The sequence below is a fragment of the Sinohyriopsis cumingii genome, chromosome 2 (assembly GCF_028554795.1).
Source record: "Sinohyriopsis cumingii isolate HCF-2022 chromosome 2, ASM2855479v2, whole genome shotgun sequence".
Classification (NCBI taxonomy): Eukaryota; Metazoa; Mollusca; class Bivalvia; order Unionida; family Unionidae; genus Sinohyriopsis; species Sinohyriopsis cumingii.
The window spans coordinates 28170533-28198383 of record NC_142962.1 but is presented as its reverse complement, the minus strand read 5'-3'; the positions used below and the strand labels follow the sequence as shown (position 1 = coordinate 28198383).

Here is a 27851-nt window from a genome sequence, read left to right as displayed (position 1 = left end):
ATGGAGTTCATGGATATATTCTTTACTGTAATGATGATGACGAAACAAAAGAGGGATAAATAATAGCAATTAAAGGTTAGCATCTTTCATTTTATTATCAAATAAACATTTTTTGTTTATTTATTGCAACGTGTAGCGGAGGTGCGCTTGGCGCAAATTTAATAGATTTATTTCGTTTCTTACATCCTGACATATGACCTAGGTTTAAAAAGTCTCACCATAAGTTGTGGGACGGATATATAGGTCTTAAAATATCTAACATAAAATGAAGCCAACAAATTAAGCAAAATCAAGAAGCTATTTTTTTTCCTTATCAATACAAAAATGAAAACTTACGAGACACATTTTGTTAAAAATACCAAACTAATCCTAAATGTCCTATCACTAGACCAAAAATATAGAATATTCCGTATAAATTACAGTAGTCTTGAATGTCCTGATATAATACAATGCTTCGATATTGAATGTCTTTAAACCAGTTCACATTAATCCAAAGTAGCATCTTAGTCCAAAAGTAAACGAGCACTTTAGTAATTCCAATGAACTTTTCAAATGAATAATTCCTCTAGAATTATATCATAACACAAATGTAAACTCTGATAACATATGGATTATACAGAGTGATCTAAAACTGGTTTGAATTATTTTTATAATTTACAGCCATTAACAATAGTTAGCTATGTAAACCTTCTGTTTACAACTTATATTCCTGGACAAAAGTTAAGCACACAATATCAGTTATAATCATAGTCACGTAAGTCCCAAACCTCACCCTCAATTACGTATAAAGGTTAATCACACATTACAAATTTATTATACACAACTACTCCTCTCATAAATAAAAAGAAAGATTTATATAATAGACCTTTCATTTACATATTTATTAAATATGCATATGATACTATAATAATTACAATTACTTAGGAAGATGTCTTATGAATGACACTCAGCTTAATTATGCAAACTATGCAGAAAAAGAAAGCAGTATATTCTATTCACAAGACATTATGTCTGAAATCATAGTATCTAGCGGTGTACCATTAATAATTGCCTTTAATTTGTCAGAAGATTTATGATTCTTGTCAGAGCAATGAGACTTGCATTTCTTACTCAACATATTTGTCAGAACCTTGGCAATTACGGAGAAATTTTAATAAAATTGCCAAACATATCCAGCCATACCCAAATATTGCATCAGTTGCATTTTACTAATTTGCACTGGATATTCAGACATAACTTTAACATAACTTCTTCAGATTTAACTTGACCTTGTCGCACAATATGCCCTAAAAATGTGGTACATACATGGCAAAACGAACTTTTACCTAAATTTACCATCAGATTTACATCGTTAGGTCGATCAAAGAATTTCCAACTTGTTTCCAATTGATCTTTCCGTACGTTATTGTAGACGATTATGTCAATGTATGTATCACAGTTGCCTAGAGATGTTAACAGGTTCTTTAGATTTTGGAGTTTTGCTAGTGAAATTTTTATTTCCAAAGGTCATCACTTTATACTGACAAAGCCCATCTGGAGCTGCAAATGAAAAATTTCTTTTTGCTCATTCTGTGAGTGACATTTGCGAGAATCCAGTCAAAAGGTCTGGTTTGGTGACATATTTCGTATTTAGAATTTTGTCGATACAGTCATCTATTCTTGACACTGGAGGTGAACTTGTTTTCATGAAATGTTGCTTTTTCTATAGTCGGTACACAAGCAGAATGTGTTTACTGTTTTAGGCACAAGAATACTTGCTGAACTCCAGTTACTCTTGCTTCATTATATAAAATCATTATTTAGTATATATTTAATTTCTTATTTCAAACATTCCTGCTTGGGAGGATTGAGTTTCACATGTGTTGAATCTACAATATCAACATGAGAGATTTTATTTGTTCTTGTTGGAACATCTGGAAACATGTGCTTATATTCATATAATAGCTGTTTTAGTTTGCTCTTCTTCTGTTGTTATATATGTGAAAATTCCTGGTCTAGATTGTTTAATATTTTTGAATTGCGAAGACTGGTTAAACCAGAACTGCTACATTCAGATAGTATGCCATCATTTTGCATCCTCACTGTGTGGGACAGGTACAACTAAATTGACTGAATAATTAACTGAGCTATTTCTATCAAAATAGTTCTTTAAGATTTGGTTATGATAAAGTTGTTTTACTTTATGCTTTACAAGAGTGTTAATGATATAATTTAATTGGTCTTGTCGTAGAAGCTGAGGGTATTGTTTCAGGCTAAATCATATCCTGATTTAAATCACTGGCAAATATTTGTCTAACATTTCAGTTAGCATATGAGACAACACTGACAATCGTCAACTTTCCTTCTTCTCCTGGTTTCTCACTTTAATAATGTGATCGTTTCATCGTTATTCCAAAATTTGATTTTACTACGTTTTCCACACACCCACTCCATATACGCATATGTCAGCGACTTAAAGAGATTCATTCGAAATTATGCTTCATATAAGACTATGGACTACTCCCCTCGGTATAAAAATCAAAATGCATGCTATATTTGTACCGAGAAAGGATATTGGGTTCCAAGATGTCCACAACATCAAAGCAAAGTAACGATAGGAGAAAAGAGAACAAACATAGAGATACATGCTATTATTGTCAAGAGAAAGGACATTGAATTTCAGAATGTCCCTGGAAAACAGAAATCAAGCAGGAGGAAGATATATTTTCAGGAACAGAAGATGAACCTATACCTCTCAAGAAATGCCAGGAGTCGAGAAAACAGTAAGGAAAACAAACAAACATGCATGTGCAGAAACTGGGTAAAGAGACAGTGAATGAGAGGAAATGGATTATTTGATATGAAATTTACGTCTTGATTCCAAAGAGAATTTACCAAAGAATACGTATGCGTCTCTTTGTCTTGATTTTTTTTATAGCATGAATAATATACTCAAGCACACGCTCATGCACATTAAATCAATGGGAAACGGGTTTAAGATTTCCTGATTTGGCAATCATTGAGTAGTATCTATTTCTAATTTAAAAAAAAGGCGGCCGTGAAAAAGACAGATTTATTTTAAAGAACTGAATGGACTTAACAGCATCAGTCAATTCCATTCCACAAGCAAGTCCTAGATGCTGTCTGTATATCAGTGGCATGGATGTAGCGATGAAAGGTTCAAACATTTTGGCACGTGAAGGTCTCATTCTCTTGGGTTTGTGCTAAAGAATTCGCAGATAGGTTAACTCTCTAAGAATGTCTTGTAACACACACACAGCATTTTTCCCCTTCCGTGCGTATTTCACAATTCAAAGTTTCCCCCTTTTCTGCTTCTTCGTCTTCATGTTGTTTTCTTCCTCATCTTACTGTTGCATAAATGCTTTTTATAATTCATTGTCATTGCAAAATATTCTCCAGCGCTCCTTTTTGTATCTCTGTGAAATCGTCAGCAAATGGTAACGATGGAGAAGGAGGTGAAGGCCGTGCTACCATTGCAGGCAAGAATTCTTGAGAAGACAATAGAAAATCAGCTATAGCCAAATTGAAGTTATCATATATCAACTGTAGTAGTATTCGTGGTACTATTGCCATATGTACACCAGGCATGCGCAGCAGGTGCACCCAAATACATTATTTTTCGTGGTTTCAGCCATAGTTATCATACTCAGCTCTGCTGCATTGGTGGAACATTTGAATCCGCTACGATCCGGTTATAGACTATATATACATATACATTATCCTATGCTGTCAATTGTTCTAAAGACAAGTCGGGCAAGATGTGGAGTAGTGTAGAGTCGTCATTAATTGTTTTAGGCATGCAGTTTAACCGGGCAGGCGCGTAGCTTCCAATACGCAGAAAACTCAGATGCGTACGAAAAGTTTGGCAAGAAAAAACAATGTAATTCAAACAAATTATTTTAATGATTTGTTAGTATTGCAATGAACATTGTTGTTCGCTGCTCGACGAGGGGAATGACTTCATCATTCTATACGTGCTTATGACGAAATATGTCCTAGCTACGCGCCTGACCAGACTACGCCATGTATGTGAAGGCATCGTGAATCATTATCAGGATCGCAGACACAGCGATGTGTAAGAAAATAATTTATATAAAAAGGCTAGGGAGCCTTTAGTTAACAAAACCTAACGGACCTTTTCATGGCAAACCATAACTCTAGCAAAGAGAGATACTAATCTTGTTTACTGAAACAGCGTTTGTATGTCTGTGTTCTTGACTACTAAAATTTAAAGGTCCCGTTTACCCCTTCTCTTGTGATAGCGTGTGTTTGTATGTAAGGGTATATTAGCTTGTCTATAAACATATCCAACCCTTCTGTGTGATAGGATGTTTGTATGTAATGTATAGTAATGTGTCTATAAACACTTCCTTAGCTTTGTGTGCGATAGTATGTTTGTATATTTGTGTGAAAGTAGATATATAAATATAAAGACTTACCCTACTTTTCCTTGGATGGTGGGATGGGTGGCTGTTTTGATAGTGATCACAGAGCGGATACTTGATGTTTAATGTTTAATGTGCTGTGTGTTTGGATAGTAATCGAAACTTGTGTGCTGGATTGCAGTGGACGGGGTGTTTGGATAGTATATATTGTGTGTTGAATTGTAAAAGTATGTGTTAGATTGTATATAAAATGTTAATATTAGCACTCCATTAGACCCAGATACACTGTTGACTATATAAACACTTATAATCTTATATTACTATCTCAATGTTTTAGAAATTGGCGAGTTTAACATAGGATTTTCCGTATGAACCCCAAGTGTCTCCTGTATGACTCCCATACTATCTCCCGCATGTTAATCTACGGCGCAATGCTAATTCCCGTATTACCCCAATCCCTTTATACAACATACTGAAAACCTGTAAGGTAATCTCTATAATAAAAAAGCGAGATAAAACATTTCTATCAATTTCAATACAATCAGTATTTTCATACTGAACTTATCTCGCCCCCTAGACCAGACCAAACCGTACCATACCATACCATACTTTACTGCCACCAACACTCCTATAAAATTTTGAAGAATAGTCAGAGATCATGTCATTTGAAAACTACATGGTGAGGATCTATGGAGGGCAAAGAGGGACTTAATTATGGACTGACGCCGGCATGAGAAAGATGTATCCCATCCGTAAATATAATTGGCTGTGAAAGGATAAACTGCATTATCTGAACATGACGATAACATTATTCTATTTCAAACGACGATGTATCTTTTTTATATAGTTCTATTAGGACAGAATTTTTTAGTACAAGTAACAAGATTGAAATTTTCTCTAAATTGTATTAAAAGTAAGTTTTGATCAAATTATATTGAAAGTAATTTTCTATTAAAAGATATTGAAATTAAATCTATTTATTTCGGTATTATAATTTATATACTATTTAACAATGATTGCGCCCTTATGATCAAATACGAACCGTCTTATACATACATTGCCCTGTATCTCACGTCAGGAAAATGTACATTAGCTAGGTTGCGTAAATAGACGAGTTAGACAGATTCCAAAGATTTATCTAGAGGGCAAATGAGCTGATCTTGCAGAAGTACCTACGTAATAATGTACATAAACCCAGACGATAATCTGTAAGAGACTATGAAGCCATATTTGGCTTTGTCTTAAGAAACTGATATATAAAGCCTTAGCCACGGGCACACGCCAGTCTGCTCGCCAGAAACTCAAACAGCTTTTGTCTTTGCAGGTAAGATATTCGTATACGTACAATTTTTCATAGTATAAGACTTTTAGTGTTATAAGAATTTTTATTGTTAAGATGTTAATCTAACATCAGTATGTTTAAACATTAGATTATTTTAATATTTCTTTACTATTCTTTAATATAATGTGTTGGAAAGTTTAATTGTTTGAAGAACTTATATTTACTTATAATTATATTAATGATTATAGTAAAAAGCAACGTTCGCTACCAACTTCATACTCAGTAATAGTTAATTTAGAAATAAAATACTCTTTAAATAATAGAGTTTAATATGTTGACATTTTAGAATAAATTCAGTAACATATATTTCAATTACGATATTGGTCTGAAATATTGAATTTTAGATTATTTTGCTATCGTGAATTTATTCGATATTTAATTATCTGTATTATATTCTAAACGGCAGATATTATACAAATGTATAATGTTGGTAAGTGAAATAATACTGTAGTTTTATATGTATTTCTTATATCCGCAATTTAAGTTTATGTAGATTGATACTGGAATGTAATTTTATATGTTGAGTATTTCAATAAAGTTTGCTCGCCAGAAACTCAAACAGCTTCTGTCTTTGCAGCTCGATCCCGAGTACTCTCGCATACCAAGATTCCCCAACATGTAGCTGTATTTACACCGTTATGAGTGGCACCCTCTTTCAAGAGAGCCCATAACTCTTTTCTTCTCTCTCTCTCGCTCTTGCCATGGGCAATGACATTTCTTAAATAATCATTATTCATAACAAGAGGTTGACGAATATCACGGGACAGCTTGACCAAGAGTTTACGAGAAAATCCGTCTCATAAAAGCTGGTGGATAAAACTATATTTTCTTAAATGATTATCATTCATTTTCGTAAAAGTTCCTTTGTTTTACGTTTCCCAAGTTCCATGACGGATTGGTCTTGCCACCGACTTAAACCACGTTTTCGAGCTAAGAAGAAAAAGAGCGATAGACATTACGATCACAAAACCACCATTCTACTATTTCATATATGGATTGAAGAACGCTGCATCCCATCCGTAAATAGAACTGCTTGTGATAGGATAAACTGCAACTGGAACATGGCGATGACCTTAGTTACGGTAGGTGCGAGGGTCGATGTACAGTCCTGTGTGATATATTATATGTGCCACTTTAGGGGAAAGGGAAAAAACAGCATTGCATTTGGTCAGTAAAGCGGATTTGGGAATTTAATATTACAGATGACATCGTTATACTCCTCTCTGAGAAGTTTTACAGGATGGAAACACATGAAAAATACGTCTTTCGACAGACAACATGCACAATGAAATTCAATAATATTTTGTTGTCTACTCCACAGTACCTTTTGAGGAATTCGACGTAAGCACGTATATGCATTTTGCCATAAGCAAATTGCAAGTTAAACATTTAACTGAATGCGAATATGTGGCAGGACTAAATTGTTTTCAGAGAGAGAGAGAGAGAGATTAATGCAAATGATAAATGACGATGTGGATTTTTTAGTATTGTTCCTTTGTTTGACATGTTTCCCAATGTTCCATGGCGGCATCGTCTGGCCACCGACTTAAACTACGTTGTCAAGCTAAATAAAACACACAACAGACCTATAACCATAATGATCACAAAACCACCATTCTACTATTTCATTGTTTTTATAAAAAAGCCTCAAAAATAAATCGTGAATGAGCAAGAGGGAATTCGACGATTCATTGGTAAAGTAAACACACACACATACTGTCCACAAACTATTGAATGTGATCAATGCAATCTCATGGTAATGAAGTCTGTTACATCAGTGTCGATCTGAGTTAACGTATATAAATAAAAAACTCCACCGTGACGTCGTTGGACCGTAGGCAGCTACCCAGTGTTTTCCTGCTAGATGACTGTCGTCTATGTTGATGGCGTAGGCTCGAACGTTTTCGGGTTTTCGATGACGGATTTCGTCTTTAGATCACAAAACTGGATTACGTGATATATACAAAATTTGTGTGTGGAGGCAAAGTTCTCATGTAATAATTCTTAGAGAACATAGTTCACAGGTAAAGATAATGAATGATTTCAAACTGATTCTTTAATTTGGTCGGTGTGGTAGATAGAGGTGACGGAAGGATTTATGATCTAATCATTCTAGACGATTCACCTTGCTACCATGCATTTCATCTAACAAGACTTTGCACGGACATACGTACAAGTTACGTAAACATAAAGACCTTCATACGGCTGCCGTGTAACTGATCTGCAAAATATATTAGTTGTACCTTTTTACCAGATTACCCTTAATTCAATATTTACAAGTTACTGCTGTGGTACTATGCTATACTCCCTCACCTTTGGTAGAACAAGATATCGATTGGGTGACAATACTGGAAATTTGTGTTTTTACCCGCGAGATTCATTCACTCAATGTTTATTAGAAAATGTGAATGTATGTAAGTTGAAGTCAAATAAATAAATCGATCAATAAAGCAATCGATCAGTCAAATCATACATACAGACAGACAGACAAACTTGCTTAGTTCATTGAGATGAAAACTGATGTCGTAGCGATATGACTGAAAAAATGTTAAAGCTACGTTAAAAATCTAAATCACACACACACACACACACTCAGAGTAAAACTGAAATATCAAAACATTCTCTCTAGGGAAAACCGCTAGTTGACGAAACTAGTCTCTAGTTTGCACACCATATCATAATTATAATCCAAAATTGAGACAGACACCGGTTGCAGTATAAATATTGTCAGCGAGCGATAGCCGTGCGAATAGCTTTTGTAAAATTTTGTACACGGCCGTCTTACGAAATAGATATTATGGAACAATTTCCTTTTCCTGGTCCTATGTTTTATGAGGTCTTCTATGCATTCCGTCTCAGTGCGAGTCAGTGGTTGATTAGAATGTTGTAAAATATATTTATACCATTCGTTCAAGTTTTTCTCAGTCTGATTAAAATCAGATCTCCACGGCTATACATGAAGATCTGACAGCGACCGCTTGGGGGCCATGTTCTGGCAAGCAATGTTATTACCATAACCTCTAATTTTATCAGCCAATCAGATGAAGTATTATATCTTCGCATCTGGAGATTGAGCAGTGTGGATGAAGAGCATGAATATGTGCTGAACGGTTTGATTCATTGCACATCTCGGAAAGCTGCATTTCCATTGGCTAATTCGAACATGTCCCCTAAGTGTTCGTCGTCATATCTTCACGTATGACAGCGGATATCTGATTTTAATCAGACTGAGTTTTATTTACTGCGAAGCGAGTCAAAACTTCTAGCAGATAATAATTAAACGTTTCTTCTTGACTCATCATCAAACATTTGTCGCGGTGTACTTAACTGTATGATAGACCTGGCATCCGTAACATTGTCATTTATAAGATTCCATTGGCAATGTGCTTAGCGTTACATCATGTTTTTCTTCTTCTTTCACTCTTAGGCATTCTTGTTGCTGCCGTGAATGTTGCTGTTGCAGTTCCTCCTGTCCTTCCACCACCCATTATATGTCTCGCCAAATGTCTTAGATGGTCATGTCCACTTCCTCCTTCTCTCCAGTTACGCACTTCCTCCCTTCTTTTTATCTTTCTTTCCCTTCTCTAAATAGGTCATGTAAGATTTCTTTAGTCATTCGAAAGTGAACCACACATATCTTCAGTAAATCTTTCCATTTCCTGGTATCAACTCCATCTCTTCCACCATTATAGTTTTGTTTTAGACGGTGCTTCAAAAAGGTCGAATTTGTATTTTCCTCCCAAGGATTTGTGATGTAAAGGGTTTTCAGAGCCAATGGGAAACCCATTAAGTCAGCCATTTGATGACTAACGGGTTCTGGCAATTATGTCTCATGTGGCTGGTTTGCTGGTGAACCAGGTCATCATCTCCAGCCACCATGTTTCGACACATGGTTTGCTATTGGAGCACCAACCGTCCAACCGTCGTGCCCTCTTTGACTGTATAGTGTAATACCTAACTCAGCACACCAAAATGTTATTAAAAACTACATTCCTTCTTCCGTTCCTGAACGCATGCCACCCACCCACCATTGTTTAGAACGCTATCTGCATCTTTTATAAATGAGTACTCTGTGTTTTATACTAAATGTGAGTATAAAACCTTGATATTGTCCTCGTAATGTCACGCTGTTTTCATGAGTATTAATGAATTCGTCAAGAAATTCACTTAAAGACATCAACAGTTCTACAAGCCCTGTGATATCAACATTAAGTGGAAAGAAGTTCGCATAATAGTAGTCATTGTATCATATTCATTTTCATGTTGGACCATGTGTGTGTCATGCTGCAATTTTACATAAATGGTTTAGGAAATTAATTATCTTACCTTCCATGATTTTTGGAATCAAAGCCAGAAATATGATGCTAGTCCATAAATTAGAGACTTAACCATCCGGAGGAGTTTCATTGCCGAAACAGCGGACATGCTGGATAGTGATGGAATCAATGTGCCCAGCCAAAGAATCACATTTGTCAGACTTTTGTTAAACAATGAGTTAGAACTAATGTTACTGTTCATTATTGTAAGTTCTTGGTTATGTAGAATTTGTTATTTTACTTTAATGTGCGAAATAGTATGCATTTGATAGGGACTATTTCTAACCGTATTACGACTCATTGCATCAGCAGTACGTTGTACTCTCGCTCGATTCGCATCGAAATTCACTTGTACGTTTCGTTCTGTTCTACTTAATCATAGGTACGAATATATAAATAAGATTAAAAGTAAAAACGCACACCACGGACATTGAGAGGACAACTTACTTCTGTCTAAATTTTGTGTGCAGAGGGATTTTTCCATGCAGTTCGAACAGTTGACTCGGTTACCGCCATGGCTAACACTGAGAAGGACAAACATTGATTGGCTAACTAAGGTCATGTGACCTAAATAGGAGTCTATAAATATGAGTGCAGACAGTAAAGTGGCACATAGCTGTCAGAGCGGCAAAGTATGAACGTCTAAGTAGAAAAGAATTTCGGCAAACCATCACTTATATATTTTTACACAACCGATATTAACTTTGGCACTTTGAAATCCCAGAACTGAATCAAATTGTTATGAGAAGTTTTAGATAGATTTATTACAGGATTGACATTGAATTTAAATGCTAAAGAATTACTATATAATTCTTTATAAAGCCGCTGCTATCTCCCACCACACTGCTCAAGTACACTAGTACCTAAATTATAGTTTTTATTGAGATCACGCTACCATGTCAGAATGTATCACAGTAAATCCAATATTTAGCTGTTAATATACACAGGAATTTAATAATAGAATTAATTTTACCATAATATGGTGTATTATTTTCTTTTAGCAATTAGACAATTAAGTCTGATTTATATTATCAAATGCCGATAGTGTTGTTACGAACACTGTTTTTATGTAAAGTCACTATGCCATATTGAGAAGCATGTTCTATATCACCTTTATTGTTTACTAAAAAGCATTTTTAGCCTTGAACTCTGGTCTTTTCGATATATAACACACGGGTGTTACAATATTGTCTGTGCCTTGCTCCTTCACCTACCAGGCTCCGATTGGTGAGTAGGATGCCTTTTCACTGAGCAGGAATAATCCGTATACGGTAGTCCCCGTCCTTCCTCGCGATCTCGATTTTGGAGTAGGGTCATCTTGCACATGTAGTCCCCTTCACTCCTCGTCTGCAGTGGCTGGGTTCCAGAATGTTTACTCGCCGACCTCTGATGGCAGACAGTATGAAACTGAAAGATGACAATGATTGATTGAGTTTGCATTCACGTCGTATTTCGTCATTTAGCCATTCAAGACTATTTAAATTTACGCAGGGCATACACATTAATTAATTCGGCCACAATGTTGATTTGAGATCAAGTTAGAAAAGCACGTTCGTAGGCGCAAAGCGGTAACGAATTATGAAATGCCAGTTACATTCTGTTTGTCCAATTCTGTCCAACTTTTAACGTCGGGATGTCCCTAACGAATGTTTGGCACAAATGTAATTGTATTGATCATTCTAGTTAAAATGTACTCATTTCATTTTAAATTTAGAATTTAATGTGCAGAGTGTACTTAATGTTTCCAAAATTGTAAATTAATGCGGAATATGAGTTACCCTTTAACAATTTAGTAATCTTATTTTATCTATGTTCACTCGAGATTATCGAGTGGGTCTTTTTTAATGGTGATGTTAATGGATTTAGTTAACCAAGAAGTGATCGAAACGGGTTTTTGGAGCGAAATTGAAAATTCGCAGACGATGTTTTTTTTATAGTTTCTTTAACCCTTAAAAGAATTATTTGGTTCTGGCGGGAGGGGAGGGGGACAGGCGTGAAGAATATTCTGAGGCCTTTGGATGCTAGAAGGGTGATACCAGTCTGATACCGCAAGAGGCCGTAATCTCTTAGGCAGTAGCAGATCAACGACGCCAGCGAAATCGGACACTCGCTGTATTCTTCGCCTTGATGCAGTATAATACTAGGTGCCAGCCTCTAAACGGGCTTTGGAGGCCTTGTTTTGTCCACCTCTGGTGGTAGTTGCAACTACCCGAGTATCTTATAGATGTTGTTTTGCGGCTACCGAGATTTGGTATAGGCCTACGATTCCCATTTCATATCCTTGATCGCAAACGTACTACAGAGCCTGTTAGCATAGGAATTTCGGCATTTTTTAAATTATTTGCGACAACTTCTGCCGCTGACATTCGAGATGATGGGGCAAGAACGGGTACTGCTGACTCACTTCCACCTTTTATCTCGTTTGTCTTTTTCTCCCTTCTTTCCTCCTTTCTTCCCTTCCTTCCTTGTTCTAGCCCCATTTGACGAGCACTGCTGACTGTCGTTGCTAGTCTCGGTGTCTCTTTGGTCTTTCTGGGCTCCTCTGTAGGGACGCTCGGTTCGGTGGTGTAATTTGTTCCTTTCGTCAGATATTTCATGTGGCCTTCATTTTGGTTTCTTGGTTCCTCCCATATTCATAGACGAGTTGTCTTCTTTTCCTGTGCTTACAAGCTGCACCCTGATGCTATACTTAGACCTAATCACTTAAAAGCATTCAGGACTTCAGTCGATATCATCAGTTCCATCGGTAACGCACCTGTGGCTTGTTGCTCTGTTCGCTCAGACTACGGAGAGTCTGGCGAACTCGACAATTCAAATCCTGGGTGGGCGGAGGTGATAGAAAACACTACGTACCCTGTGTGGATTATATAGAAAAATTCCATTGGTAGACACAAGGAAGTGCGGTGGCTCAGTGGTTAGAGTGCTGAAAGGATGCACTTTCGAATCCTACAATCTGATCAGCCTGGGTCGTCCACTGCGGCGTCTTCTCCGCTATCCAAGGTTCCGATGCGTTAACCATATCTACACCTTGGTAGATCGTTCAGATATTTCAGTGCTTCCGTCCTGTGAATTTCATTCGATGCGGCAGCAAGCCACCACATCCAATCAAAATCAAGCTGTTCAAATTTGAATACTCTTCCTACACGATCAAGACAAGGGGAGAATACAACTGGAACGGACTCATAAATAAGCAATTTTCCGCTACCGGTCCGTGTTTGTACAAATACATCCTTTCCCTCAAATACACATGTAATAGTCAAACTTTCGGTGTTAAACTTACAAAGTAGCCTTTTGAAGTCAATTACCTCCACCCTTTTCGGCCGATTCACCACTTTTACACGGTCTTGGTTAGTTGACATTCCATACTAAGGGAGAACAACTCATGAAATCCAATAGTTGTCGCTATGACCAATCTATGAAATATCTGAACGATCTGCCCATGTATAGATAGAGTTAACACATCGGAACCTTGGCTAACGAAGATGCTGCGACGCGCTATTGAGCAAGGCACTTTGCTCCAATTGGCTTGACATTAAATAACCTGTTTGTGCTGCTGTGCACATGAATAAAAACCCAAACCATACGGACGCAACTGAAACATTTATAAAGAGAAAGAGAATAATCGCTCGATGGAGAGAAGGAGAGAGAATTAAAATAAATATAAAACATTCTCAAAAGACCATATGTTGTGAAGTTTTGTTCTTGTTTTTCTTGTGTGGAGGAGGAGTTTCAAAAAGCAACGCTAAAATATGCCCCGCTCAGATTGTTCGTTTACTTAATAAAGCGCAGTCCTTCCTCTTCACGTGTGTGTATTTGTGGTTTATATTTTTATTTTTTAATATATTTTCAACCTAACTCTAACAGTTTGGGTCATATCGCTTCGATGTCTGCAGTGTGGCAGTTTATAGTGATGTCTAGCACTAGGATATCATGCGTAACGTTATTTATGGACGGCCCCTTGTACATACGTTCACTGTTAAGTGTTGGATTATGTACACTGTGTCGTAAGTTCATTTCCCCCTGTGAGAATACAGGCATAGCACATGAAGAAGAGCAACAGCATGATGTTAGTGTTAGGACTGATCGGTCTGGTGTCAGGATAATGTGACTGGGTGGGACATGATGCCACATGTCTACGGCATGATGCCCCAGTGCTAGACATCACTATATACTGCCACAGAGGTGGGAGGGAGATCCGACATGTGTGACGATGGGGGTAGGGGAAAGGGACGTTAAAAAATGTGACGTCACAAAAACAACATCAGCACCATCTACCATAGAAAATGTAACCTACGTAGCATCGTAGCATCATCATGGGAGGAAGAGAACATTGAGAAATAAATCCATGAGATGAGATGTCTGCAACTTTATTTCTTGGGTTCTAAGTCTTTACCGTATTCGTAATTTTTCTCTTTACTATAAATTTCTAGAGGACTAAACCCGGATTGATCAAGATATCGTTTTTAAGTATTAAATAATGCAGAGTACAGTGTTGTATTGTTGTGTTTTTTTTTTTTTATATACAAAGTGATTTGAAACCAATTTTACGTTTGAAAATGGGGGGGGGGGTTTAAAGCTTTATGGCATCAAAGGGGGTGGGGTGAGATTTGTGACGAAATGTGACGAGGGTGAATGGGGGGGGGGGATGCCAAAATTGTATAACGTCATATATGGATGGCCCCCAAGCTTGACGACGCTGGTTAGTGAGATGTGGGTTCTAATGTTCCACGACAGAACCTATCTTCACCGCTCCGACGACATCCAACAGGATATCAGGATATGTTGCTCATCGGGATATTTCGTACTTGACACCGTTTGAGGGTTTGTTGATTTTTCACAATGGAAAATATATCAAACGTGTTCATTACAGACTGTAAAGAGTCTCACTATTTGAAACCTCTCAGGATACATTATACACAGGTAAGGGATAGCTGACTTCTAACTTCATTTACTATCCTCTTTACGAGTGATAGCTTTACGAGCTGTAAATAAGCACAAGGGAGTTAACTCTGGTAACAGCATGTTAGTTTCAACTGTGTTAGGCAATGTTCATATACAGCACAAACTGAAAGTAGAGATATTTTAGGCACTGTAGTATTTTTTTCCCTCCGTGAGCCAGTGCAGTTCAGATTTACACCATTAATGAATCCTATAGGCTTTTACAGAAACACATAAAACATATATTAGTTGTTAATCCGTCCTTGCTGACTAAAAGCTGTCGTTATCTTTTTTTTTTTGGTATTTCCGGTGTCCAATAATTCACTTTAAAAGGTTTCAGAAAACTCTGGTAATATTTAACTTAGATGATGCATTGGAACAAACTTTGGGCACCTTACTATCAATATTTTATGTTTTTAATTGTTTTCCACAGTCCTTTTAAAGTTATGTGTCAATATTTTGTTAATTCATATATTTATATAGTTTATATTACAAAAAAGTATATGCTGTGCGAATTTTTGTGGAGACCAGATTATAATAAGCTTCAGTTTCCTGTGTCATATGTGTATTTTATTATGCATAGTTTGTTAATAAGTTGCATATATATTTCACTTGATTATTGATATGGGTACAAGGCCATCGTTTAAAAGAATTTCGTTTTATTTTACTTTCGGATTCACTAGTTAGACTAGCGTCAGTATTTCGAAGAAATGCACAGAAGGTGCAATGTTTATACTAGCTGTTGTCATGGGTGATGGCATAATATTGAGCAAACAAACATCGATCACCATATCTTCAAAGCGTACATCGATCATAAAACGCGGCTTTTTTTGTAGTAATGGTGGGGTGGGGTGGGTAAATGTCTAAAACAGAACTATGATTTTTGATAAATTATCTATTAATTCATTGCTTATTCAAGTATTTACGCATGTTGTATACGTACTTATATGACATTGTTCTTTCAAGTCTCTGTGTTATTTATAAATACTTATTCAAGTCTTTGTGTACGCTGTTTAGATACTTACAGGGCATTGTTAATTAAAGTCTCTGTGCACGCTGTACAGCTATTTATAGGGCATTGTTCGTTCAAGTATTTATGCATGTTGTATAGATACTTATAGGTCTTTGTTCGTTCAAGTCTTTGTGCTCGCTGTATATATACTTATGGTGCATTGTTTTTCAAGTACTTGTGCGCACTGAATATATACTTATGGGGCCTTGTTGGTTCAAGTCTTTATGCACGCTGTATACATATGTATAGGGCATTGTCCGTTCAAGTCTTTGTGCACGCTGCATATATATTTATAGGACGTTGTTCATTCAAGTATTTGTGTACGCTGTATATATACTGATGGGACATTGTTCGTTCAAGTACATGTGCACGCTGTATAGATACGTATGGGGCATTGCTGGTTCAAGTCTGTGTGCACGCTGTGTAGATACATATGGGACATTTTTTGCTCAAGTCTTTGTGCACGCTGCATATTTATAGGGCGTTCATTCAAGTGTTTGTGTACACTGTATATATACTTATGGGGCATTGTTCGTTCAAGTACTTGTGTACGCTGTATATATACTTATTGGGCATTGTTCTTTCAAGTCTTTGTGCATTATGTAAGGTACTGACAGGAGGCATGATTCATTAAGTCCTTATGAACGCTGTATTAAAATACTCATTGCTCATGTATTGTAGAAACACCATACATTGTATTTGTACTTTTTATTATAAAATCAGCATGCCATATTTAGTGCTTTAATACTTCCTGTCTATAGTAGCGATGACGTTGAATTTGAAGCAAGCAAGAATGGCATGATCCCAGTATTTTTATGTTGCTAAGTTTCAGCACCTCCCCCAAAATAGACGAACACAGTTTGTTATGTATATTTAACCTGCATTGTTTGTTAATTATTTGTTTCATTTTTTTACGTTTCATTATATGCTATTGTAACGTAACATTGCATGTTGGAGTTAACGTTCTTCAAAGTCAAGTTTATTTTCTACTTGAGCTGAATTATTGATTTTATTACATAGCTAAAATATTCTGTATGTGTTTGGGTTTATTATCAGGATCATTATTAATAGATGTAAATATTTTTTGGGTCTGGGTCTAGGTTATTGGGATTCTCCTACAGTTTACCTGGTGTACCTGACATTGTCCAGGTTATGTATTATAATTATATTAACATACTATATAATAATAACTTACATTTTATTTTGTCAACATTAAGAACATCCTAGAAGGTTATTTTCCATTAGCTAATGGCTTTTTGTTTAGAAAATGTTAATTGTGACCTGTTGTTAAGTAGAGGAATATACAATCTTGTCGCTGGAAAGATTATTCATTCGTGCTTATGATCTAGCAAAATCATTTTTATGTTCAGTGTTCATTTTTAAAACAAAAATGAATATCTTCTCTGGAAATACAGAGTGCTGATAACAATAATATTCTTGGACAGAGACATTCTTTGGGATTTATAGTGAATTCAAAACTGGAATTATATTACTTTGTTTCAACAAAAGACTGTTGGCACATCAGCACCACACAGGTAATTGCAGATACATCGACACTTCAGCGTTGGACTTAATTAGGATTTCTCTAAAGTTAATTCAGAACTTTAAATTATTAAGATTCGTGTCTGTAATTCTAGGATTATTTTGGGATTTAATACGCAATACCGTAAGTTCTTTTCTTCATCTTCATTTTGTATTCTAGGGAATAAATTATTTGTTGAATTTGACAAAGCCTGTTGCTTTTCACTCTTTTCGGTGACTTATTTGAAGAGCATAGACTCGTAACAAGTTACTAGTCACCCAGTTGTTAAAATATATAGTTCAGAATCCGAAGAAAAATGTGATATACCATACAATAACCTACAAATATTACAATGTTAGCTCCTAAATTAACACCAAACAAAAGGCGGCATGCCAGCTTTTTATATACTTTTTTGTATTTTAATGTTCAAACATTTTTCAACTCTGTCCATCCCAGTTTTTAAAAAAATAATTGTTTTAATTTTTATTTTGAAATATTAATGTTGCTTTTCAACGTTCAAGTGAATCCATCTAAAGCTGAAGACCTAAGTTAAGTTGTGCACACCGTATTGATATTACATATCATGCATAATGCATATCTTTAGTTTAATATGAAAACAAAATCACTTATGATAAAGTCAAGAAAATAAACAGCTGTCAGTAATAATAGCAACAAGTCAGAAAAATGCACAGCTGTCAATGATAATAGTAACAAGTCAGAAAAATGCGAAGCTGTCAATGATAATAGTAACATGTCAGAAAAATGCACAGCTGTCAATAATAATAGTAACTAGTCAGAAAAATGCACAGCTGTCAATGATAATAGTAACATGTCAGCAAAATGCACAGCTGTCAATGATAATAGTAACATGTCAGCAAAATGCACAGCTGTTTAATAATGTGTAATGTTTACGGAGTTTTAGACCAAACCATGGAATGTTTTAATTTGTCACGCAAAGTGTCCCATGTCCAACACCTCATATTTACACGGCTTAGAAAATAAAACTTCAACAGTAGCTATTAACAGTAGCAAGAAAATAAAACTTCAACAGTAGCAATTAACAGTAGCAATTAAGTATCTTTAATGACTGTCTTTATTTTTCAACATTTTGTCTTGATGTAATAATGTTCGTGCCGATTCCCTTACACATATTCACTTTTTCCTCTTTCCTAACTGCTGTGTAGCCAACTTTTTTATAGTTGTTATTCCGCACGATAGTGTTTAAGTTAGATGTAAAAGTAGATGGTAGTACTTAACCAGTAACTGTTTTTTAATTCTCTTTTCTCAATAGAATGGCAAACAAAAGATTTGGGATGTGATGAAAGTTCACAACAGGTAACCGTAGCGACATTAAACAAATGTTTTTGAAAGATTTCTCTCCCTTACACCACTCGGCGAACTACAGCAAATTTCGTCGCGCTGGGGATTGAAGACAAACCATTTTTCTCGTTAACAATACATATTTCTTTTTTTTTTGTATTACCGTTTTAAAGCCATTATAATTCTTCTTGATATACCTTCAGCACTTACTGAAAATCATCATTATACAAGCTGTAATGATATTAAGTATGCGAGTAAAAAAATGAAGAAAATTCAGCCTGTGTTGGATTGTGGTTTCTGTTTTAAACCAGTAGTACAACCAAAACAAGGAAATTCGAGCTTTGATATCAACACTGGGGATATTGTCAGTTTACAAGAAACGTATAAATAAGACTGATGTCATTGCTGAGTGGGTCTGAAATATTCGTTCGTTTGTTGTGTTTTTTTTATATACTTAATTCGTTTTGTCCTTGGAACATTTATAATTCCTAGATCAATTGAAATTGGTTTAATTGCCAGTTTTTCATCAATTTAAATAGGCCATGGCCATAAGCCAAGAGGTACAAGTGTTTTTTTTTTTTCCTGATTAAAGGGGTTATCAGAAACAGCGCACGATAGGCAGTTTTACAGCAGGTGCATTAATGTTGTGATTTTTCCTTCCCACGGCAAATTTGTAGTTTTGTATGCAAAACTTTTCCATTTTTGTTTACAGCGTGGCAGTACTCGTTTACAACGTTTCCAGGGATGTATTGGTATTTGTAAAACAGTTCAGGCCAGGTAAGTAAAGAGTAATTCATGTCTTAATTAACTTAATTAAATAAAATATGTACATCAATCTGAAATCTTTATTTGGTGTTTTTTAAATGTAAAGCATGCATTTATAATAGATGTTGCGATAATAGTTCTACACTACTATTATATATTGGTAAAAAAAAAAACTTTAAAAAAGCTTGTTTTTTTTACAGATTAGACAGAATCATATTTTTACCAATAATCAGTTTTCTTTTAAATATTATTAAGCACAATTGTTCACAAATACTAATTGCCTTGTTATACTAAATGTAATAAGATAACTGGGTTGGATTTCGGATTTATAACAGAACACTTTTGATGGTGATACAAATACAATGTTTAATGATGAATGACTTGAATGAGAAAAGAATTATGATTAATACGTACGTGTATAAGATCCAAATATTGGACAAATTAACATAATTCGCACGAACCTAATAATTCAACAAATGAAAATACAAATAAATGACCTTACACAGTACAAGGACAAAGGTGAATGATTCACAGTAATTTCACGCGACGAAAAGAATGATGTGTTTTACTCAAATAGTAAAAAATATACTTTTACTAATTTAGTAAAATATATTTACTCAGATATTGAAAATGAGGTATTTTACTCAAATAGTACAAATGATGAAAACAAAGGGACAGATATCATACAAAATCGTTACAGTCCCAAAACACAGTGTTAAAAAAATCCAAAATTAGCCCACGCCTAAAAAATTACATGCATGGAGTAACACAAACACTCCGTCACTAGTACACTTGGGCTACCGGTCACACTGGTCAATCAAGCAGTCAGTATTTCAGGTAGTTACCGACCACCATTCAATTCCTTGGTCAATCAAGCAATCAGCGCCCACCAATTCGGTCATCAACTCCCGATCACCTGCTACTCGACCAGCAAACACTGTTCACTCAACTCTACGGCTGCTGTGGTTCAGCTTTACAGCTGCTATGGTTAACTTCTGTAGTTAGCTGTAGAAGCTGGTACCACGTCGATTCCGATCAGCTGAAAATACATCTAACACCGTGTACACGGGCATATATGATAAAACGTAATGACGTTATATGCGGCAAGCTATACAGATTACAGTATCGGCACAATAATTACGAAGCAATAAACAGGTTCAGAAGTGATAAGGATCCTACGGTACTAAACGTTTCTTAAAAATGCAACTTTACATTGCTAATATAAATCTCTTGCTAAGTCACAAACAAGAATAGAAAATATTTGCATTATACTTCGTAAGTCGAAGCTACATGGAAAATATACAAAAATAAACGTGGTAGTGCAATAGTTATAACTTATACGAAAGAAATTAATAAATCACCCACATATCTCTAGAGCTGAAGATGTGCAAGTCCTTAAGTAGACCGCTCACTGACAAGACGTTCCGTAATGTGAAGATATAGTCTTACGGTGAGGCATTTATACACAGACGATGCAGTCATACATCATCTGTGCGCGGAAAGTATTCGGTTCTTCCCATCGAAAGCACTTCGCACGTCCGTCATAGGATGAAACGAACTCACTGTTTCGAAATATTGTACAATATACACACATCACCCTCGGGCATCGTTGTACACAAAAAACGAAACCTGAGTACGTGTATTTAATAAATAAAGATTTTATACTATTCCGTGACACTAATTGCCTTGTTATACTAATTGCCTTGTTTTGTAGCCGTGTACTACTGCAGTGTCCAGAAGGAGGCAAGTCGGGATGATGGGATAGAAACGATTGACACCAGTAAATTTCCGGCAAGTCATGGAATTACCTATGAGCTGTGTGCAGGGATTATTGATAAAGACATGAGCTTCCAAGAAACTGCTCAGGCAGAAGTACTAGAAGAATGCGGATACAAGGTCCCGTTAGAAAAATTCCAGAGAATTACCAGTTTTAGGTGAGGATCCATCAGTTTTCATCTCAGTGAACTAAGAAAGTTCGGTCTAGGTCTATCGGTCTGTATGATCCAATTAGTGGTGTGTTTGGATCTCTGTTATGCTATTGTTTGACTAATTATTCCAGTTAGTGGTATGTGTTGGATCTCTGTTATGCTATTGTTTGACTAATTATTCCAATTAGTGGTATGTGTTGGATCTCTGTTATGCTATTGTTTGACTAATTATTCCAGTTAGTGGTATGTGTTGGATCTCTGTTATGCTATTGTTTGACTAATTATTCCAGTTAGTGGTATGTGTTGGATCTCTGTTATGCTATTGTTTGACTAATTATTCCAGTTAGTGGTATGTGTTGGATCTCTGTTATGCTATTGTTTGACTAATTATTCCAATTAGTGGTATGTGTTGGATCTCTGTTATGCTATTGTTTGACTAATTATTCCAGTTAGTGGTATGTGTTGGATCTCTGTTATGCTATTGTTTGACTAATTATTCCAATTAGTGGTATGTGTTGGATCTCTGTTATGCTATTGTTTGACTAATTATTCCAATTAGTGATACGTGTTGGATCTCTGTTATGCTATTGTTTGACTAATTATTCCAGTTAGTGGTATGTGTTGGATCTCTGTTATGCTATTGTTTGACTAATTATTCCAATTAGTGGTATGTGTTGGATCTCTGTTATGCTATTGTTTGACTAGTTATTCCAATTAGTGGTATGTGTTGGATCTCTGTTATGCTATTGTTTGACTAATTATTCCAATTACTTAGCAGTCTATTGAAATGTATATTATGCCAGTTTGAATACAAGATGCTACACCCAAGTTTTCAGTGAATGAAATTCTGTTTGCCTTTTCACCAAGGTTACTAACTTAGTTGTTTTATTTGAGGTGAAGATATTCTTGAGAGGGGAAATTGATTTGTTCCAGGTAAAAATATTTTTTAGTTAAATGGAAAAATTTGTTTATGTTGATATATTTAATTTATTTAGTGTGTGTTTTTCACTATCTTTTATTATTATTATAAATCTATATTTTAATTTAATAGTAAGAGTGTGTGTGTGTGTGTCTGTGTATGGTTGTTTGTGTCTGTCTGTGTTTGTATGTGTATGAGAGAGAGAGAGAGAGAGCAGATGTAGCATGAATGACTTCTATACACTAATGTTATCATACTTACTTCCCATCCAGTTCAACATGTACATCTCATCATAACAAGAGTACTCAGACCATTTATTGAACTTTTATTTATTGATGTCCAATCAGAAATGGGTGTTTAATATACATCTTGTCTCACACAAACTGAAATTTAGACAAGTAATGGAAGGCAACATATTGTGGGTCAAGTTGTTGCCTCAGACAGGATTGAGTCCATCTAGTGGGCCATTCTCCTGTCTGCTGTATTTTGTTGCAGATTATTGTTATGACTGTGACCGTCTTTTCTCCTCTGGCTTGAATAAACTCTGCTGATATGTTGCCAACTCTAACTGACTTTCCTTTCTTCAGAAACCCAACTGCTGTCTCTACTTTCTCACGAAGGAATAGGGTTGCCATCAATTTCTTCTGACTGAGAATCAGTTTAGTACTGCTGGATCTTCTTGGGTCTTATAATCATAAAATTCTCTGCAGTATTCTGTCCATTGCTTGAGGATCTCTTGATCTTCTATCAGGCAGTTTCTTGGTTTGTCTTGGATGGTTGTAGTTTTTCTTTGTTTCATGGTTGTAAGATCTTTCACCAAATGATATGCCTTCTTGCTGTTGTTTCTACTCAGACAGTCTTTGATTTTGGAGCATTGTCTTTCTATCCTAAACTCCTCTGCCTTACTCATGCTTTTCCTGATTATGTTGTTTATCTCTCTAATTTTTAGCTCCCTTATGACCATCTTTCTCTTTATCACTTCTCTTCTTTTGTCACAAAGTTCAAGGACATTTTTTATGATCAGAGTTTTTTTGGTGTCTGACAGCCATGTTGAATGTGGTGGTTAGGGACTCTAGGTCTATGTCTTGGTTGTCAAAGGTGATAAGTGGTGCAAATTTACCACCCATCACTTCTCAGAAAGCTTTGGTGACTTTAGAATCTTTTTAATATTTCAAGATCAAATCTGATTCTTGGTTGGTTAGGCTTTTTGTCATTTTCAGCAGGAGGCTAAATAGTGTCATCAATAAATCATGATCACTTCCAATATCTGCACCTGGGAAATTTCGTGTTCTGATGATGTTCAATCCTGTGCTGAATTGTCTTTTCATTAAAGTTTAGTCAGTCAGGTTGTGATGTTTTCCATCTGTACTGTGTCAAGTCCATCTTTTAGATGCTTTGTGGGGGTCAAATGTATTGGCCAGCACAAGGTCACCGTGTTCCCCTAAAGGTAACCTACAGCTATACCAAATCCAGCATCAGAGGAAAAACAATCACCAACCTTCCCTTCGCAGATGATATTGATGGTTTGGCAGGAGATGAAAAAGAGCTGGCTGACTTGGTTGAATGCCTCGACACAACCTCCACAGAATACAGTATGGAAATTAGTGCAGAGAAACCAAATTGATGACAAACAACACCAATGGCATCATGCTTAGAGAAAGGTCAGTGAACAGAAGCTGGAAACAGTCACAAGCTTAAGATAACTGGGATCAATTACACAGATGAGGCTCCAAACTGGTGGTACTAGCTAAGATTGCCTGTACAGCACTATTAACAAGGCTGAGACCATTATAGAAGGACTGCAACATTGCTGTTGGTTCCAAGCTGATGCACTCTATTGATGTATCCATCTTTCTGAATACTTGTGAAACATGGATACTCACAGCAGATCTGTAAAGCAGGAGTCAAATTATGATTTAAATTAAAAGTTGATGTGGGACATAATGAATGCGTGCTTTTCACATAATGTAATTTCTATAAGATACAAAATCTTTATTTAGTAGAAACACAAGTAAACAGAAACTAATATATTGTTTATAAGGTGCCTCAGATGTGGGACATCACAGGTTTGAACCCTTCAGTCATACCAAAGACATAAAAATGATACTAACAGCTGCCTCGCTAGGTACTCAGCATTAAGAGGTTAGTGTTAGGACTCGTCGGCCTGGTATAAGGATAATGTGACTGGGTAGGACATGATGCTACATATCTGTAGCATGATAACCCAGTGCTAGACATCACCATAAACTGCCACACTGCCGACATAGTAGCGATATGACTGAAAAATTGTTAAAGCTATGTTAAAAAGCCAGATCACACACACACACACACATGCACGTTTTTAATTAGAGAGAGAGAGAGAGTTCATAGCCAAACTGTAAATGGAAATGAGTTTTGCTTTTAACATATTTTTTTACAAAAGTAATGAATCTTCAAATTCATGATGGACGCACAGATCTATAAAATCATTAGATGTAATGACACATATTGAAACTTTTGCAAACAGATTTAACTTACAATTCCATTTATATAGGCATGGATGCTCCATTTTGAAGTCTATCCACAGAAATGACCATATCAGAGTTTTTTTAAATATGCTATTAGGCAGTTATAATAGACCAACTTCAGTGACTTGTCATTGCAAATCCTCATGCTGTTTGCAAATTGTCTTAATTGAAATAGCATCATTTTGGAACTGTTTTCCTTCCAACACCTCATCTTAATCCTGCACACACACACACACACACACACACACACACACATGTATGGTATCATTACATATAGAAATATTGATTAAAATAAAATAGTAATATTTAAAAAAGAAATGTTACTAAGCTGGCTAATTGTCTTTGTCAGAAACCCAAGGGAGGGAGAAATATAAAAATAAAAACAATGTGGACAAGATAAGTTATCACATGGATAATCAAACTTGCAAGTTTTGTGAATTTCTAGTATATTGGTTTACGAGGCAGTGAAGTGAAAGACAAATAGTGGATGGATGGAAGAATGGTATCACAGTATTCAAGCGGTGTATGTGGTAGGAAATAATGACATTTGTCGGTGTATTAAGGTTATAATCTTTGGAATGCTTATTTTAAGATTTTATTATCAGTTCTTATTTCTTCGTGAAGATAGTGCATTTACTTTATTAAAAATATGGAAAAAAATATGCTTTCATTTTCTATGCTTTCTCTTGCTATGCCACCCCAATGAATGCAAAGTTTCATATTATACTGTGTTTTAAATTATACTGTGTTTTATATTATGCTGTGTTTTATATTATACTGAATGCAAAGTTTTATATTATACTATGTGCATATCTTAACAAAACAAAATAACACAATAGATTTTTCTTTTTAGGATGATAATAATCAGAGTTTTTGGAAGGTATCTAGTTTTGAATGTATCAGTTGTATTTAGGTCACTTGAACCCAGTATGATGGATTTGCAAAGTGATTGATTAATATATTCACTCGGCTCTTTTCAGGGCCGGCGTGGGAACAACAGGTGCTCTACAGGAGCTGTACTATGTAGAGGTGACAGATGATCAGAGGGTTGGTAAAGGGGGAGGTATAGTGGAGGAGGGGGAACTTATTGATGTTGTAGAAGTTCCTGTGGACCAAGGAAAGAATCTCTTGATGGATGAAACCATACAAAAGCCAGCTGCTTTTTTGTTTGCTTTAATGTGGTTTTATGAAAATATACGCAAAACCTCGCAGTAGTATGTGCTGTACATGAGGAGACAATGACATATTGTTTCAATTTGGAAGTAAACTATAATGATATCTTTATGTGATCATGCTCATAAAATCCGCATGCATATACATTATTAAGTCAAATGATAGAACAATTTTTCTGTTCTTTTTCAATGCAGTATCTGGATATCACAGACCAAGATTATTTTAAATATGTAAGTTATTTGTATAAATATGTTTTTTCTATATGAATTACAACAGTGTAGAAAAAAAATGTTATATTTTTTCTGCTTTCCCTTGCCTGCTTATGAGGCCAACTACGTATGTCATTCTTTTGTTTGTCTTGCATCATCTGTTGTATGTAGAGTTGTTTGTCTTGCTTCGTCTGTTGTGTGTAGAGTTGTTTTAAGTTTACGATTTATTTACTGGGGTTTTACAGTTTTTATTTTTGAAGAGTTTTTGACCGAAGTTGATAAGTACACTTATATCATCAACATCTCATAAGAGATCAATTATGGCTGAGCCTAATGTATGTCAGGACAGATTTGGATCAACACAGTCATGTAAGCTTGTGTCTTTAAGATACCAGATGTGTTTCATTATGTGAGATGCCCTTCAAATGAATGAAGTAATCTGATTTCCTGAGCACTGCATTGCTAGAGGCTGTATCACTGAACAAAGTTGGATAAAATTTGATATATACATTGACATCATTTAGGTCTAGCATGAGTTTGGTTATAAGCAACAATTACACACACTAATGAGATAATATGGCCTTTGATTAGCTTATTTTTTACCACCCAAGAGGCAGATTTCTGATACTTTTTTATCAGATTTGGTACAGATGCATATATAATAATGATCTCAGAGGATTTTAGCTATTAGCAACATCTGTTTATAATGATTGATGGAGATGAGCTGGTTCCTGTTTATATGGATGGATAGAGAAACTTTGCCAGGTACTCAGTCTGATCATTTTTTTTATTGGCTGTGTTTTTCTACTCCCATATTTTTGTCCACATCCCCTTATTACACCATCATTATTTGAATCACAAAACATTTTCTGTGTGTTTTATTTAAACATTTTCTACCAACAGCCAGAGAGACAAGGTAACCACACTTAGCAAAATCAAACGTTTATCTTGTAACTTAGAAAGGTCCAGGTTACTGGGCTTGGCTGGGTATCCATCCATCCCCAATATATATATATATATATATATATATATATATATATATATATATATATATATATATATATATATATATAGGTCTTAAAATATATAACAGAAAGACGCAAAATCAACAAGCTATTTATTTTTCATCAATACATTGTTTGAAAATTTAAGAGACACTTACAGTAGTACAAATTAAAAATCTTAAATAATCATAAATGTCCAGAAATATAAAATGTTCTGAATAAACTCCAGTCTTGAATGTCATAATATAATAGTGATGCAATCCAGAATGTCTTTGAATGAGTTCACAATAATCCAAAGTAGTGTATTAGTCCAAAAGGGAATGAGCAATTTATCAATTCCAATGAGTATTTCAAATAAATAATTCCTATAGAATTATATCTGAGCACAGCTGTAAACTCGATAACAAATGGATTATACACACTGACCTAAAACAGGAATGAAGTATGTTTACAACCTACAGTCATCACCAAACTTAGCTATGTAAACATATGCTTTACAACTTACATTCAA

At 35.4% G+C, this 27851-nt stretch overlaps 1 protein-coding gene across 2 annotated transcripts; it reads left to right on the top strand.

The window, feature by feature from the left end:
• Positions 1 to 14688: 14688 nt before the first annotated feature.
• Positions 14689 to 27199, top strand: LOC149804529 (uridine diphosphate glucose pyrophosphatase NUDT14-like). Of its 2 annotated transcripts, none has more exons than XM_089941137.1 (5): positions 14689 to 14963; positions 18807 to 18850; positions 19548 to 19612; positions 21315 to 21534; positions 25935 to 27199. In XM_089941137.1, the coding sequence occupies exons 1-5, from the start codon at positions 14883 to 14885 to the stop codon at positions 26167 to 26169; spliced, it is 645 nt and encodes a 214-aa protein (XP_089797263.1). In that variant the 5' UTR covers positions 14689 to 14882; the 3' UTR covers positions 26170 to 27199. The 2 variants fall into 2 exon arrangements, with proteins under 2 accessions (XP_089797263.1, XP_089797273.1); XM_089941147.1 differs by lacking the exon at positions 14689 to 14963 and adding an exon at positions 15884 to 17528.
• Positions 27200 to 27851: the final 652 nt, after the last annotated feature.

Coding starts and splice junctions, on each gene's coding strand:
- LOC149804529 (XM_089941137.1), top strand. CDS start 14,883: ATGGAAAATATATCAAACGTGTTCATTACAGACTGTAAAGAGTCTCAC. Junction 18,851..19,547: donor GTGATGAAAGTTCACAACAG/GTAACCGTAGCG, acceptor TTTTGTTTACAG/CGTGGCAGTACTCGTTTACA. Junction 19,613..21,314: donor TGTAAAACAGTTCAGGCCAG/GTAAGTAAAGAG, acceptor CTTGTTTTGTAG/CCGTGTACTACTGCAGTGTC.